At 41.3% G+C, this 15,270-nt stretch overlaps 1 protein-coding gene across 1 annotated transcript; it reads right to left on the bottom strand.

The window, feature by feature from the left end:
• Positions 1–1,045: 1,045 nt before the first annotated feature.
• Positions 1,046–14,965, bottom strand: CRABP1 (cellular retinoic acid binding protein 1). The gene is made up of 4 exons (XM_059824076.1): positions 14,872–14,965; positions 14,194–14,372; positions 11,352–11,465; positions 1,046–1,374 (listed from the first exon to the last, which is right to left on the bottom strand). Exons 1-4 carry the CDS (start codon positions 14,939–14,941, stop codon positions 1,324–1,326), a joined length of 414 nt encoding a protein of 137 aa, XP_059680059.1. The 5' UTR covers positions 14,942–14,965; the 3' UTR covers positions 1,046–1,323.
• Positions 14,966–15,270: the final 305 nt, after the last annotated feature.

Raw genomic sequence — 15,270 nt, forward strand, 5'->3', positions numbered from 1 at the left:
TCCCAAGATGATCAAGATTTGGACCTATTTTCCCATTCTGAATATTGAGCACAGTCCAGTGAACAGGGTATATATGCTGCTAACACTGAACCTCTTAAAAATCTTCTATGATTTGGGTGGCATGAAGCAGATAAATTATTCTTGCAAAGCTGAAAGTTGGTCGGATAAGCTTGGATATTGCACTGAAATAAGCAGTGCTTCTAGTCTCAATCTCCAGATATTTCCAAGGCTGAAGAACAGAAGTTTCTATTTCATTAGAGGAATGTCTGTTCAGCTTGAATCTAATACTTGATAGTGCTGTGGCCAGAACTCTGAGCCAGAATAAATACATTCAATTTGGTGTTTCTTTCATTCTTGAACTATGGCCCTGGTTTGTGAAATACTTAGTTGTTCACAGAATGAAATACTGAGTTACCAAAAGTGAGAGCTGTAACACTGAGGGGGAGTGAAGCCATCAGAAGTTCCCTCTGTTGCAGGTGAGAAGGTAGGAGAAAAGCAGCTTTCCTCAGCTTTATCTTTTTTATGGCCCAAACAAGTAAAGTCTGTCAGATTCTGCTGGCTCTCTGATCAGGCCTGAGGTGCTTGGGTGTGATGACAGTAAGTATTAGTCATGATCACAATGTTATTTGTCCTGTAGATACAGCTGGGTTTTGTACTTGGATAATGAGTGTCTCAACAGGAAAAGTTTGGGCATTCTTCAGAGACGCAGCAGGAAAGAGGGTAAAGATCTCTCCTTGTCTTGTCTGGTTCTGCTGAATCACAGTCCCAGCAATCACAGGATACAGGAACTGTTCCTCAACAACTCTCCCAAGGAGACAGGACAAAAAGAAGGGAAGAAGCAGAGCTTTGGGTTTGAGAGAGCAGCCTGCAGCTCTGTGAAAGGCCTTGCAATTCACTTGCTCTCCTGCGCTTTGTGTTGCCCTGACAGCATAGCGCTAGCCAACAGCAGTGAAACTCCACACTGACTTCAACAGAAGGTAAAAAGTGTTTCAGCCCTAACCAAAGCATTGCTGTGTTTTCTATTAAAAACACCCCAAACCAGCTGTGAGTTATGCCCAATAAGTTTAATAATTGATGAAACCATAGCAAGTGACAACTACAAAATACAAAGCAGACACGAAAAATGGTGGCATAAAAGTGGGAAGGAATAGTGTCTGCGATGACAAATGAAAGCAAAATACACTTAACAGAGGCTATGGGTTCAGGTATAACACACACGGTCACATACAACACCGCATTAGTAACAGGACACACAGATACTCATTATACTGGGGATTTTCACAGTTCTCCACTTCATCCCAGATGACAAGTAAATTGATGTTTTTACTCTCTTACATAAATTCTTGTGCACACAACATCATCAGCACCAAAGGTCTGGAAAAGAAATAGAAATCAATCAGAAGAGATGGAACCAGCAAACATTTAACACCCCTCTTTAATGTTATTTTTACTATAGTAGCTAGTTCTACAGCAGAAATTCATTTTCCTATGTCTTTTGACAGATGAGAGTAAAGAAAGGAGTCATTTTAGAAGAGGAATGCAATGTAAGTGACCTTTTTTCCAAGGCATGATGAATTTTGTCAGAATGATAAATGACGCAGAAATTCCCTTTTTCTATAGTTTCTTGGCATGAATTTATAAATAAACAAGAGAAAAGAAAGATAATTTGGAACGTACTGTTGTTATATTTAGAAACAGTTGCAGCACTTTGAACTGGAAATGCTGAGGGTGGAATTCAGATGGCATGTTCAAAAGGAATTCTTTGATATTTGCGGGTATAAATCAGAGTAGTTCAAATAAAGTCAGTGGAGCAATGCTGAAGACCAGGAGAATGTATACCTATAACCTGTAAACATAATCCTGCTGCAAAATGTTGACACACCATACTCGGATACCAAAACCCTCTCTCCCAAGCTGTAACATGGGCAGTGTCAACCACAACATTCTTTCAGGGTACTGTGACCTTAACCAGTGAACTTATTAACTATGATAAGGGTCTGAAATGAGGGCACATAATGGAGAAAAGTGTGGTGGAGATCGAACTCATTTCACATGACTAAATACCTATGAGATCTCACAAACATTTGATCACTACCCATCTGAAAATCACTGACTTACTACAGACTATGTCCCATTATCATCCCATTTCTTATACCAGATTCAGTACCTCAGAGTACCTTGATTTTCCAGGTACTTAGAGTTGGTGTTGTATCATGTTATACCATTGACTGTAACAGAGTTTCAGATATGCAACTGAAAGCTTGCGTTTTTTAAATCGCTCCGTAGTTCTGCACTTAAAAGGCAATTCTACCACAGCAATATTGCAGTACAGATTATCAGGACATTTAGGCAGGACAGTGATTGTGGCAGCTGTCTGAGAAAGCCACCTAAACCCCAAAGTGTTTGTATGTAATTTCAGGTCTGGCAGGCTAAAATCTAAGCAAGCAATTAAACATGAAGGAAATAATGGGTGCAAGAGTGAGGAAATACTGACTGCAAAAAACTTCATGTTCAGCTACACTGACAGACAGTTTCGAGCTCACCACTAACAAGTTGTGAGGTGGGATGTTTGGCTGTAATAACTGCCAAGGTCTCACTGAAAAATACAATTACAACCTACCCCAGTGTGTTATGAAAATTCAGCTGGACTTCATTTGTTTTAATGCTTTCTACGCCTGTTTTGGCCAACACCTCTTTGAAAGGACTTGGCTTTAAAACTGACTCTGGCTTATATTTTGTTCACTTTATTGAGGAGTAAAGTCTGTTAGTATTTTGGAGATCCAGGCTTTGGTTTTACGCATATAAAGAGCTAATCATCAATCTTTATACACGTTTTTAGCTTATACATGAAATTGTCTGAAAATCAACATTAAAGGATGCAGATAGTTCTCTGTTGCCCACAGCACCAGCTGCAAATACCCTTACTATGGCTTCCTTCAACATTTCCAAAATTACACACAAAGGCGAAATTATTTTGTCAGGAGCTTTGCCAGAGGAAGCAAGTCAGAGTCAAGACCATCCACGGCTTGAGGTTGTCTGTGGAGACTGGAAGGTCACTGTGACAGTGATTGTCTTTCTATGGTACATTCAGGCACTCCTAAGCACAGTGAAGTTTGGGTCCCCCGCTGCTATTTCAACACAAATCATAAATAATAGTAAAACAGTCTTTGTGTAGTGTTCTTCAAGAGCTGGCATGGCCCCAGCCTGACAGCTGGAGCTGCACAGCTATGCAGCCACATCTCGTGATGTGAGTGGGTGCCGCATCAGCCAGTTCTAATGAGAAAGGCTGCAGCAGCAGTTTGCCAAAACTCCTGTACCCGCCCTAGTAAATTTATGTCTATTCTTTCAGGGAAATCAAGAGACAAACGCCTTCCCCTAAACCCATGCAACAGCAGTTATTCTTACAACAGGACAGCAGTTGTATTGAGAGGGAACACTGCAGGGAAGAGTAGATCGAAATAGATGTGATCCATACTGCAAGTGTCCTAGGGTGCCACCGTAGGTCTGAGTGCCTGAAACTCTAGTGTCCAGTTCTGAGACTGCATTCCTGGGCAGAGCTTGCTCCTAAGACATCAGTGTAGTCTGACTGGCAGCTTCCTTGCAAGACCCACAGGAGGGAGTGTGAAAATAAAGATAAAAATTTGTGGAGGAAGAAAAAAGAAATAGTAACTTTCTGGGAAAGCTCAGCAGTATGGGTGCATCCAGAATGCATTGCAGAGGCAGCAAATCCACTGTATGTACACACAGACTGACTGTTGTGCACTCAGAGTCACAACTTGACACACTTGTGACAAAGCGCAATGGCTATTCATTTTGTACTTCCAACATCCAGCTCCAGCTGGATTTCTGGACTCTTGAAAATCTCAGGCAAAGGACTGCATTCAAATGGCTCTGTCAGGATAAAAATTAAGTGCAGAAAACATGGACATACCTGGGGAACCCAAATACATAGTAGTCTTAGTTGCTATACACAAGGATTGTCATTCTCTGCAACACACCAGTCTCACAGTCTGGAAAACCACTATAACTTAACACAATCATGTCTTTAAATCTAGATGGTAAGGAGATAAAATTCATGCAAAGCCCAATTACAATTACTCTGGAGTACCATGTAGGCACTTCTCAAACAGCCAGGCATCCTTTCCTTGAAGACCCAGCTTAGGTTATGTGGCCTCTGACCTGTTTCAGGAATAAGCTGCATTTTTTATCACTTAGATTTTATACCTTATATCCATTCAGATGATTAGCGACCTAATTCCATACCGAAGCACATAAATAAATGGCTTTGATTGTCATGGTTATATACATGGTTTAAACGTGGACTTATGTAAAAGGTGTTTCCTATCTTATTGTAACTTACTAGCATTGTTGATAAAACTCCACTAAATGTTGCTAAACAAAGAAACAAAGAAAGCAAAGAGGAACATGTTCAAACTTGCTGCATTCCTTTTCTTGTGGTTATTCACAGAAACATCTAATGTACAGCTGGGCCGAACCTCAGGGGAAGATCCAAATCAAAAGACCCTTACTCCTCTATCCTTCACACTTAAATCCTTGTATTCAGGCATAGGATGAAGCAGTTTAGTGTGTATGGTTCTAATTCTAGATTGGAAAAAAGTGATAGTTCCTGTCAGAATAAGCTGACTGTAAACATTTTCATGACCCAAAGGAGTAGAACTTCCTAATAACAAGAAAGAGAGCGAGTAATCCTGGCTATTTGGTGGTAAAGCTTCACCAGAGCAACTGAAAAAAAGTGCAACGCTACCAAACTGCAATTCAAATCTAATGAGAAGATGCAGGATTGTCAAACACCACCTTCTCATCAGCTTGCAAAGGTCTCACTTATCTTACAAAATGCTACAAGGCAAGGCTTCTACCTAAATCCACAATAGGATTTTAAATGTGCAATGACTGCAAATTACAGAATTGTTTTCTTCACTTAGCATGCCATAATCTGTAGCTAAGAGTCCAAAAGCACACTGCAAACAAAGCCCTGCACAGGGGGATAATCCAATAAATTGACCTCTCTCAGTTCACTCAAAATCTGATGACCATTGACCATTAAAGATTAAAAGAGAATTACAGGGCAGTAATGTATTACTGTATGAGTAAATCTGCTTTTTGAAGGCCTTCTTTATAAACATTTGCTGAGGAGCCTTTGTGATAAGTGGAGCACACAGTATAATTAGGAAGACTGTCATTGAAACCATCACCTGGGAAAGATCACTTCTGCCAGTGTATGCAAAAATACCCTGTTATCTGCTCATGACCGACCAACCTGCAGAGGCAACTTGCAAAAGGAAGACAGAATACATCAGCAAACAAATGGAGAAGAGAAGATATTACTTAAATGAATCCTCAGAAAAGGCTTTGTCCACATGCAAACTTCCATGTCATCCAGAATAAAGGTATAAATCTTCACAATAAAGGCATATTGCATATTTCCTTTCTCCTCCTGAGTCCATAATGTTTGATGAAAGAGGCCGTAGTCACACAAGGTGCAGCCCCCACTTTCAAACTTGGATATTAATAGCAAATCACGCAACACACAACCTCACTTTCTGCAGGATATCAATCGACAGGACCATGCAAAATCAGGTCATTTCTGAAGGTACCTAAATGTTGGTATTTGTGTTTGAGAACTGCCATATTATAGTAGTTTCCTCAGAGTCATGCAGCAAATGAATGACAGAGGCAAGAACACGAGACAATGGTATCTCCCAGCAGCAGTCTTGAAAGCCAGTATACAGCAAACATCTTAAGCTACAACTCATATTATAAGAGGCTACATACAGGATCAGAGGCATCCAAGATGCAAATGGCTTTGGCTTCTTTCTCTGCTTATATATTTGGGATGTGACCCAGACCAGGCTGTACAAGTGAGCAGGGGCTGCAGATCCCTAAGTCCCCTTGTAAATCTGCTCGTGGCAAATAGTAAATTAAAGCATAGGTCCATGCAACACATACGTATGCATTACTACAGGCTTCTGAACTTTTTATCAAGGCTGCTTTAGAGGTCAGCAGCAAAACTCCCCACTGACCTCAGTATGAGCAGACCCTCCTTTTGATAACTGATTTTATTTCAGATTACGCTCCAAAAACTATAGAAAAGTTAAACACTTAGGTAGTTTAACATTGCTCAATACAAGGCTTTAGGCACATCACAAATCTCAGCATTCGGCTGCAAAGTATCTTTCCAAATCTGCATTGACCCTTCTCACCTACTATGTTTAATTTTAGAAGCCAGCAATATCATTTAAAAAATGTTCACTCACTCATCTAGGCTCCACAGTTCACCAGTTTTCATCAACTACGGCATGAATTTTCTGTGGGGAGGGAATGTAGAATAGAAACCATGCTTGAAACCCCCCTAATGTTCTGATCTTTGACCCTTGCTATAATTGATTCTGAGAACCCCTGTGTGATACATGAACTGTGTAAAATGCAGTCTGAGGCTGTTTTTAAAGCCCTTCTTCAGTAATCATCGACTTTAAAATGTTTGTGTGTTACAGATTAAACTAAAATCTATAGAGGCATGAGCAGCCATGAAAACAGCAATGCAGATAAAGTTTGACTATAAATGTTTCTCATTTGAATAGCTAACATTTGGAAGAAGCATTCTTTCACTTTGTAAGGAGCAGACCTTTTGTTCTTCTGACTTACGCAAGTGATTGATAGCTCATTAATGTCCCTGACAAAAACATACAGCAACAGCAAAAACATTATAGAGTATAAAAGAAAAGGGAAGAAAAAGCATATTAGAATAGATTTAATCCCAGATCTTAATTTTCAGGCAAGTAAAGGAAATATATATTTTTGTGTTATATTCTGATCTTGATTGCTCAAGTGCTAATCCAATTATAGTTTATGAATGTGGAGTTGTAAATACAGATATTCTGTCTCTCTGTATGCATTACAGTCTTAAAGTACAGTACAATATAATCTAAAGATACAGTCAAGACAAACAAATGTGGACTTTGATGGGGATCTATCCTTTTCACCCTCCCTTGCTTGCATATTCTACGTAGGTTTTTTATCTACCTTGTTCAGTACTGCTAAAAATGCAGCACTGAAATCCCATTAAGTGCATCAGATGAGATAAGAATAAACACCACTGATGAAAGTAGTTGCAATGTTCTAACACATTCACAGCATGTTTTTTATAAAGCAGAGCTTGATCCTTCTTCCCTTACTCAGCTGAAAGGACTCTTTTTCTAACAGGACTGTAGACCTACATCTGCCATTGTATGAGCCAAATATTATTTATGCTAGTAATAAGAGCAATCTCATTCTCCATGCTGCAAGGAGCTAAGGAGAACTAAAGGTAAACTTAACTGGTACCTCAAGGTAAAGAAAAACTTTGCTAACTAACTAGTTTGTTCCCAGCATCTGTGCCCCAGAGGACATGATGTGACACGGAAGACCATCACATTGCTCCAAGGGAACATCTTTGAAGAACATAAGGAATTCTTCTGCCAGGATGCAAGAAAGATTGATAATTACACAGTAATATGGTTTCTATTTTAGCTCTGTGGTAGTCATGACAATTCAACACTGTGGGTTTGTTTTTTTATGATACGTGCTAATAAATGCATTTTATTTAACATGCTGTGTTGTGGAGAAAAATATATCCTTCCACTAGGAAAATGTCATAATCAAATGGGCCCCCTAAGCAATGCAGCATATTAGATCAAAATTATGTGGCAAAGCTCCAACATTTATGCAGCCAGTATTAGCAGAGTAAAACTCATTCCTTACCCCCTGCCTGTTGCCCCAAGCCTTTTTTCCATTCATTCTAACACAGTTTAGACTTCTCCTTGCAACTTTTTCTAAATGGGGCATGAGTTTGCTTGATTTCTTCTGCAAATGCATGTAATAGCTAAGAAGGAGACTCAAGACTTCTTGAAAGATTTCTTTGGATAGAGAAACAGGAGCAGACACTGTGAGAATAAGGATCAGCCTTAGAGTTCCTAAACTGCTACATCACAGGCTCTGCCCCATAAAGACAGCTTCCCAGCTGCAGACATCTAGAAGTTCACAAGAATGTGGTTTCCTTCTGCTTATTTAAAGTGCTCTGCCACAATGGAAATAGGGAAAGCTTACCAAAGCACATCAGAAAGAGTAAAGGAACAGAAAATATTTCTTAGGTAAGTAGGGAGGTTTGAGAAGTGTGAAGATGGGAATTGTTAAATGTTTGAAGTGATATGGGCAGCAAAACTGAAAGAATGAACGTCAGGTCCTAAAGAACCCTAACAAAGCCGGGAGGATGGAAGAAGAAAGAAAGGAGAAGACAAAGAGATATCTCTTCTCACTGTGATCTTAGTTTTGAAGAAGTAAGATATAAGTGGGGGTTTGCAGACTCAGATCCAAGGAAAATTCCCAAGCATAAGATAAAATAATCTAAGTTGAATCTTCACTGGAGTGATGAAAAACCCAAACACAGTTGAGAGGCAAGAGATCAAAAGGGATCATGGGGTCTTCTCATTAGGAGCTCCTATTCCTACTTTGTTCCCTGTTATAGTTGAGGAACAGACCTCAGCCAATCCTTTCAGGTAGTTTAGCTTTTAAAGCCCAAGTAATTGTCTGGAGGGAATATTCTGGGGTTCTAAAATTAGGGGCCACAGACAAGAAAATGTAGCTTCCCTTACCCTCTTTTGTCTTCCTCCAAAGAGTAGAACCCTTTGCTGCGTCCCAGAAGGGTTAAATTTGGCCATCTTAACTTCTCCAAAGGACCAGAGACCTCACACTTGCCACCATGACTCCTAGAAACACCTCATTGCTAAGCTTTAGGGTGTCAGAAGGTTTTGAACATATTGATCCATTTATTTAAAAGATTTGTACATTCAGTCCTGTAAAATGTCATGAGGGGCTTGAAAATCTGTCCTGAGAACCAAGTAATGTCCCAATATTTAATAAAGCAAAAAAGGCGATTATGCTCCAGAAAAGAGGTGGGAGAATGGAACTGCATATTGTATTAAATCATAGAAGACAGAGAGAATGATCTGGATCACTTGGAAGCAAACACTGTTTTCATAATGGCCATAGTAAAATAGCACATTGCAACTGATGAACATAGTCCCAACTTGCAGGGGAGGGGAAGGGCATCAGTCTGGGGAATCAGAAACCAGGAAAATTACTTGGGATCATGATCAGCTGAGCATGAGTTCCCAAAGAAGAGTTAACAAAGTCTTTGCATATAAATCAGAATAATTTCAGATACAAGTAGCGAGATGAAGTCACCACTACATCAGGTGCTAGTGTGATTGCTAGCGAAACAGTATGTGAGGTTCTGATGTTCATAGTTTAGAAAGGAAACTGATAAATTGGAGCGGGTTATAGAAGCACTAAAAGAATGATTCAAGGAAAGCTTGCTTTATATTGAAGGGCTCAAGGTCTTCCGATGGTTTAGCTTAACAATGAGAAGGTTCTTCCAAGAGATGGCTTCAACAGCACTGTTAAGAGAAGTATTTCCAATAACAAACTTTAGGCATATTATTTAGGTTCTTTTATGTACAATGTGTAATGACTGGAAGTTGAATCTAGACATATATGGATTAGAAATAATGGGTATATTTTAATGGCAAGGAAATTAACCAGTAAAACAGCTTATCAAAAGTTGTGATTGAGTTTCAATAAATGAAAATATTTTAATAAGGAAGTTTTTCTAATTTATATCCTAATTTGAAAAATAATTAATTCAGAAAAGCTCAACAGACTGTATTATACAAAAAAAAAGTTAGATGGCTTTATAATCTTTGAATCGCTCTGGTTTCTTAACCAACCTCATTCTTCTTCCCAGCAGGGTAAGTTCACATTGCTGATTGCAGGAGCCAATTGTATTATGACTGGCTTTCTTGCTTTGCTTGGAGCAGTTAATTTTGTTTAACAGCTGCCTCACCAGTTTGTTGCTTAAATAATAAACTACAGAAATGTATTGTTAGAAGTTGGAAAAATTATAGTTGAGAATATATTTTGTCCACTGCATTATATATAAAGATGTGAAGCAGAGATCAAAGTACTTTGCCTCCTAAAGTTTTTTGATAATATAAAGAATTCCAGTGGTTGAGTCAAAAGAAATTATCCAGAATTGGAGCATTCATTCAATAGAAACCAGTATGATTTCACTAACAGCATATACCTCATCATAAGGGGTGAGTGAACAATTCCAAGATGTCTGGAATAATATTAACAACTTAAAGGCTTTTTGTTTGTACGTGGTTATACTGTTTTTGTTTCAGATGCAATCTTAAAACCAGAGCTCCAACGGCTTTAGAGAAACACTGTGGAGGCTGTTTGTTTTTTAAAGTGCAGAGGTTTAGTTAGTGTGATAGTTAGAAATAAAACCTCCCTGCTTTGATGTTTTCTTACCCGTCACTCCAGCAGCCTGTCTTCCATGCCCAAACTGATGAGGCGTAACAGTCTAATCAACTATTTATCCGGAATTCACAAGTAAGAACATGTGCAATAAAATGATTCTGAACTCAAGCTGAACTCTGCTACTTGTAACTCAGAGAATCTGTGTCTTTATCCAGTTCTGGATATTGTTTCATTAATGTAGAGGGTCTACTGAGGAAAGAGTCAGTGAAGAGAATTCAACTCTACAGAAGTAAGTACAATATAAATAAATAAACTGCACATGATTCGTGGCATAAATGGCGAGGCAGTTGCAGAGGTGCTGCTCAAAATGCCTACAGTAACCCTGCTGCCATACAGCACCTCACACAGGAGTGGGTGGATGTTGGCTGACAGCAAATGCACAAATCGGTGTATTTCTGAGAAACTCATAAAGGAAATTCTGAACTGGATTCAGAGATGATCAAAGAATTGGGGAAGGTGGCAGAGATGGGGGAGGAATTATGTGTTCTTCATAAACAGGATGAGATTAGAGCATGTTAACAACATGCCACATCTTTCCTGCTATACACCATGTGATTGTGGATAAGAAGCAAGATATTATGCACATGCCTAAAAAAGAAAGTTCTCCACAAATGAGTTCAAATGCCATGATCTCACTTTCATCAGAGAAAATCTGCAATAAATCAAGCAAATGTTTTGGTGGTGGTGTGAATTTACAGACCAGAAGTGTCCCACTTGTGATTATTCTACCAGTAAAAGTATGGCAAAAGTTATAGCAATAAAATGCAAGTGAGAACCTGCATATATCTTCATTTGTTCTTCAAAAAAACATTTAAAAAGAAAGGAAAAAAGTGATGTATGAATTGTACTGTAGGGGATTATGAAAATGGTAGTTTTCCAGATGGATTTAAGTAAGGAAAAATAGTAAGTCATACTACATGGTAACAAAAACCGGTTAATATGGTGCACGTATTGGGTGGGTTCAAGGTTCTTACCAAAATCAGCTCATCATTAGCTAATTCTCGAGTCCAGTATGTTTTGGGGCCATCTCCCTCAATAAGAGTTTGTTTGCAATAGATCTTGTTTTCATTCTCCCAAGTGGCCAAACTCTGCAGGCAAGAAAACCATTAGGAATAACATTAATTATATTCCTCAGCAGCATGAGACAGAGAGACAACAATGAGCAGCAGTGAGAATAATTGCTGCAGTAAAGGAGCAACACAGAGATAGATAAAGGCAAAGGGAAAAAGACATCAGTGGAAAGTGGTGAAATCAAAATTAAGGTGTGAGGGGGCATTTTGAAAATAGGTATCTATTAATAACAAAGTAATTGTATATGTGTCTTTTCAGTGTAAATCTGCATTTGTTTCCAAATTAAAAAGCCAGTTTTCATAAAATGCTTGATGTTGAAAAGTGTAATTTAGAAACATGCGATAATGTAGTGTCTACATTCCCAAGCATCTTTGTATACATGTGGTTTGATCTGACATGTTATTTAGCACTACACAGTCCCCTTAGTGTAAAAGCATAAAGAGTCGTATGTATCATGTTGTGGTCATAAATAATGCAGCATTTGTCACTTAGAACCTTTCATTCTATATGGCACTGTGCCAAGTTAACTGTATATTAAACGCTTACTGTGCTAACAAACTAGAATAAATCACAACTAAATTAAAGTAACTTTGTTAGAATTCTAGTGTTTGTGACACTACTTTTTTAAGGCTGTGGGTCTGGAGATTGAAATACCCTTGGGCATTTTTCAAAGCATTTCAATAATGACTATGAAATCACTGAAAAACAAACAAAAAAAACCACCATAGGATTTTGTTTAGCTTTCACAAACGGGCAAGCCCTGACTCTGTTGCTTTTCATTCTAGTACTGAACTATTATTCTACAGTGCAATGGAACAGCTGTGCAGAAGGATGCCCTGTAATGAATGTGCAAGTAATCGCTTTATAACTAGCACATGGGAGACATTCATTAGTCTGTGATTATATACAAATACATAAAGATATACATATACATGTGTGTGTGCATATGTACGCATAAATTCAAGTTAACACTTTCCAGACTTTCCCAGGAAAAAAAACCTTTACTTTGATTTAAAATTAGCTGTTTACTTTTAAAATATTTTTTCAAAACAATAGTTTTTTTAAGCCAACAAGCCATCTCAAATGGCAGTTATAGAAGCTATGCCTTGCAGTACATGACTCGCTCTTTGTCTGTATGAACAATGGATCAAGTTAGTTGGCAGAACAAAACCCTCCACCCCATAAAGTATATCAAAATCTATCGCCAGTCAGCAATTTTGCCAGATATTGCAAATTACATTCTGAAGTATTATTTTATTATCTGTCGGTTTCTGCTCTCTGGCCACATCTTGGTTATACGCACACAGCAGTACAACTTATTGCTGAGAGTGGACTATAAATAATTTCACAACACATGGAAAAAATTTACTACTTCACAAAACACATTTCTTTCAGATTTTTCCAACTTTCATAGCTTACAGCCGTCATTACTGGTTTTCCATCTGCAGCAATAAATCCTCCTCTAGAAAGTGGGTCACATTTATTGTATATGCATTATACATGAAGACACTAAAATACTACTTTTGCCAAACAAGATAAATTAACAAAGCCAGCAACATTTCCTGAACAAACTGTTAAATATACGATAACTCATCCTAGAGATTAAGTGGATGTTCTAAATGTTCACTGACTCCCAGAATCTGCCTCCCTTTTCCATAAATTCAAATTCACAGGAATTACACCAGAGATAGGAAGTTCTGAATTTTTAGTGGTGCAAATGGTCTCATAAGCTGGCCCAAGAATTAGCAGAGATTGTATTTTGGAAAGTAGATTATTTGACCATCATAGGGTACTTTTAGAACTGTATTCTCATTTGGGGCTACATTCTGATACTCTTCATTCATACTTCTTCTGTAAATGTTTTATATATTCTCTTTTAAGTGTGAGAGGAAAGGATAACTAACCCATGCCTTTGGTAACTTTTTTCAAAAGACAGTAATGATCACAGCCCAGTTCTCCAATACCCCAATCCCATGTATCTACACCAGCGAGAACCTGGTGTCAGATGCTGCGGATTTAAAGCCCCCTCCACGGCCATAGAAGTGGTTACAAAGACAGAGAAGCAGGGGCTCACACGCAGAATCAAGCCCAAAACACTCCAGTGAATGCCTTCTGCACAAGGAGATGGTGTAATTATGGCTGGTATAACATTAGCTGAAAGTCTGTCTTACACTGTTAAAGACTTATCTGATCAACAAACTGGACCCATGCACTTGCAAGGGAATGAAAGAGTATTTCAGCCCCAAACTACCAACAGTCTGTGGTCCTTCTTGTGAAGTCAGCTGATTCAGTTTAGGACAAAAGTTATATCAGGTTTGTGCACTGAATCCTGACTCTTGAGGTCTCTCTTGCTCCACCGTTCCTCATGTTCCTGTCAGGGACAGAGGCTGGGGAGAGCTTTCACTGCAGCTGAGGTCTCCAGGGGAGAGGGAAGCAAAAAGAGCTGGACAAAACCCTGCCAGCCAAGGTGCCGGCAAGCAGGTCCTCGAACTCTGCCTTTGGGACCTGCCATGCTTTCAGATTTCGGTTTTACCCTGCAAGAGGGAGAATGTTGGACGAGGAACAAGAGGCGCAGCAACCACCAAGAACCCCCAAAGAGTGTTTCTGGGAAGAAGAGGGTGGAGGGCAGCAATGCCATTGTCTGGGGACACCGGCAGCAGATGTGTTTGTCCCATCTAAAAAGAACTTGGTAACACATGCATGCACACACACACACACACACACACGCTCCAGCTCTCCTCCTACCCTGCACTTTCGTCCATCCACCGTCTCCTCCTCAAAGCTCTCCCCGATTTTGAAGTTGATCTCAGTGGTGCGGACAGTGGTGGAAGTTTTGATGTAGAACTGGTCCCCATCCTGGCGGATCTCCACGTGGGGTTTGGAGGCGGCAGCCACAGCCACCTTCCTGAGCATGGCATTGACACCTGGGCGGAGCGGGGAGGAAGCAGAGCTTGAAGTCGCCAGCCGTGCGCGGGGCTGAGCTCGCCCAGCACCACGCGGACCGAGGCGGGGCGAGAGGCCGGCGGCGGCCGCAGCGGCGGCGCGGCCCCGGGGCACCGCGCGCAGCCCTACGGCGGGGCTCCGCGCAGCCCGCCGCGGCAGGGAGCTGCGGCTCTCCGGCAGGCTCTGCACAGACGGCAGACGCGGGGTCTTCCAAGGACCCCCGTGGCAGAGCGTGGCAGGAGCCGCCGGGCCAGCCCCAGCCCAGATCCCCGTGGCAGGACCACCGGCGTTCGCAGGTGAGGCTCTGGCCGTGCCGCGCCTGCCATCGCCCCTCCCCGGGCAGGGCTCACCGCTTTCCCCCGCACGGAGCTCTCCCGGCGCCTGGCTCTGGAGCCACCGGGCACCGGAGCGCGGCTCCGGCTGCAGCCCTCCCGCGTCCCCCTCCCGCGGGACAAGAAACCGGGCTCCCCCGCGCCTCACCCAGCGCCTTGAGGAGCTCGTCGAAGTTCTCGCTGCTCTTCATCTTCCAAGTGCCGGCGAAGTTGGGCATGGCGGGGCGGGCGCTGCGGACGGCGGCGGGGACGCGGCGCTGCTGCTCTCTCTCCGGCTCAGGCACCTTGTGAGCGGGGCGGGCCGCGGCGGCGGCTGGGAGAGCGGGTCACACCCACCGGCCCCCCACCCCTTCCCCCGGGGCCGCACCACGCCGCCAGACAGCCGGCCCCGCCATCCATCCGTCCGTCCATCCATCCTTCCAGTCCTCCATCCATCACTCCCTGCCCGCCTGCCTTGCTGCCCGCCAGCTGCCTCCTGGGGCTTCCCAGGAAGGAGAGCCCGATTGTCACTTGTCACACTGCTGGGGTGGACATTCAGGACTTGATA

The sequence above is a fragment of the Gavia stellata genome, chromosome 13 (genome assembly GCF_030936135.1).
Source record: "Gavia stellata isolate bGavSte3 chromosome 13, bGavSte3.hap2, whole genome shotgun sequence".
NCBI lineage: Eukaryota > Metazoa > Chordata > Aves > Gaviiformes > Gaviidae > Gavia > Gavia stellata.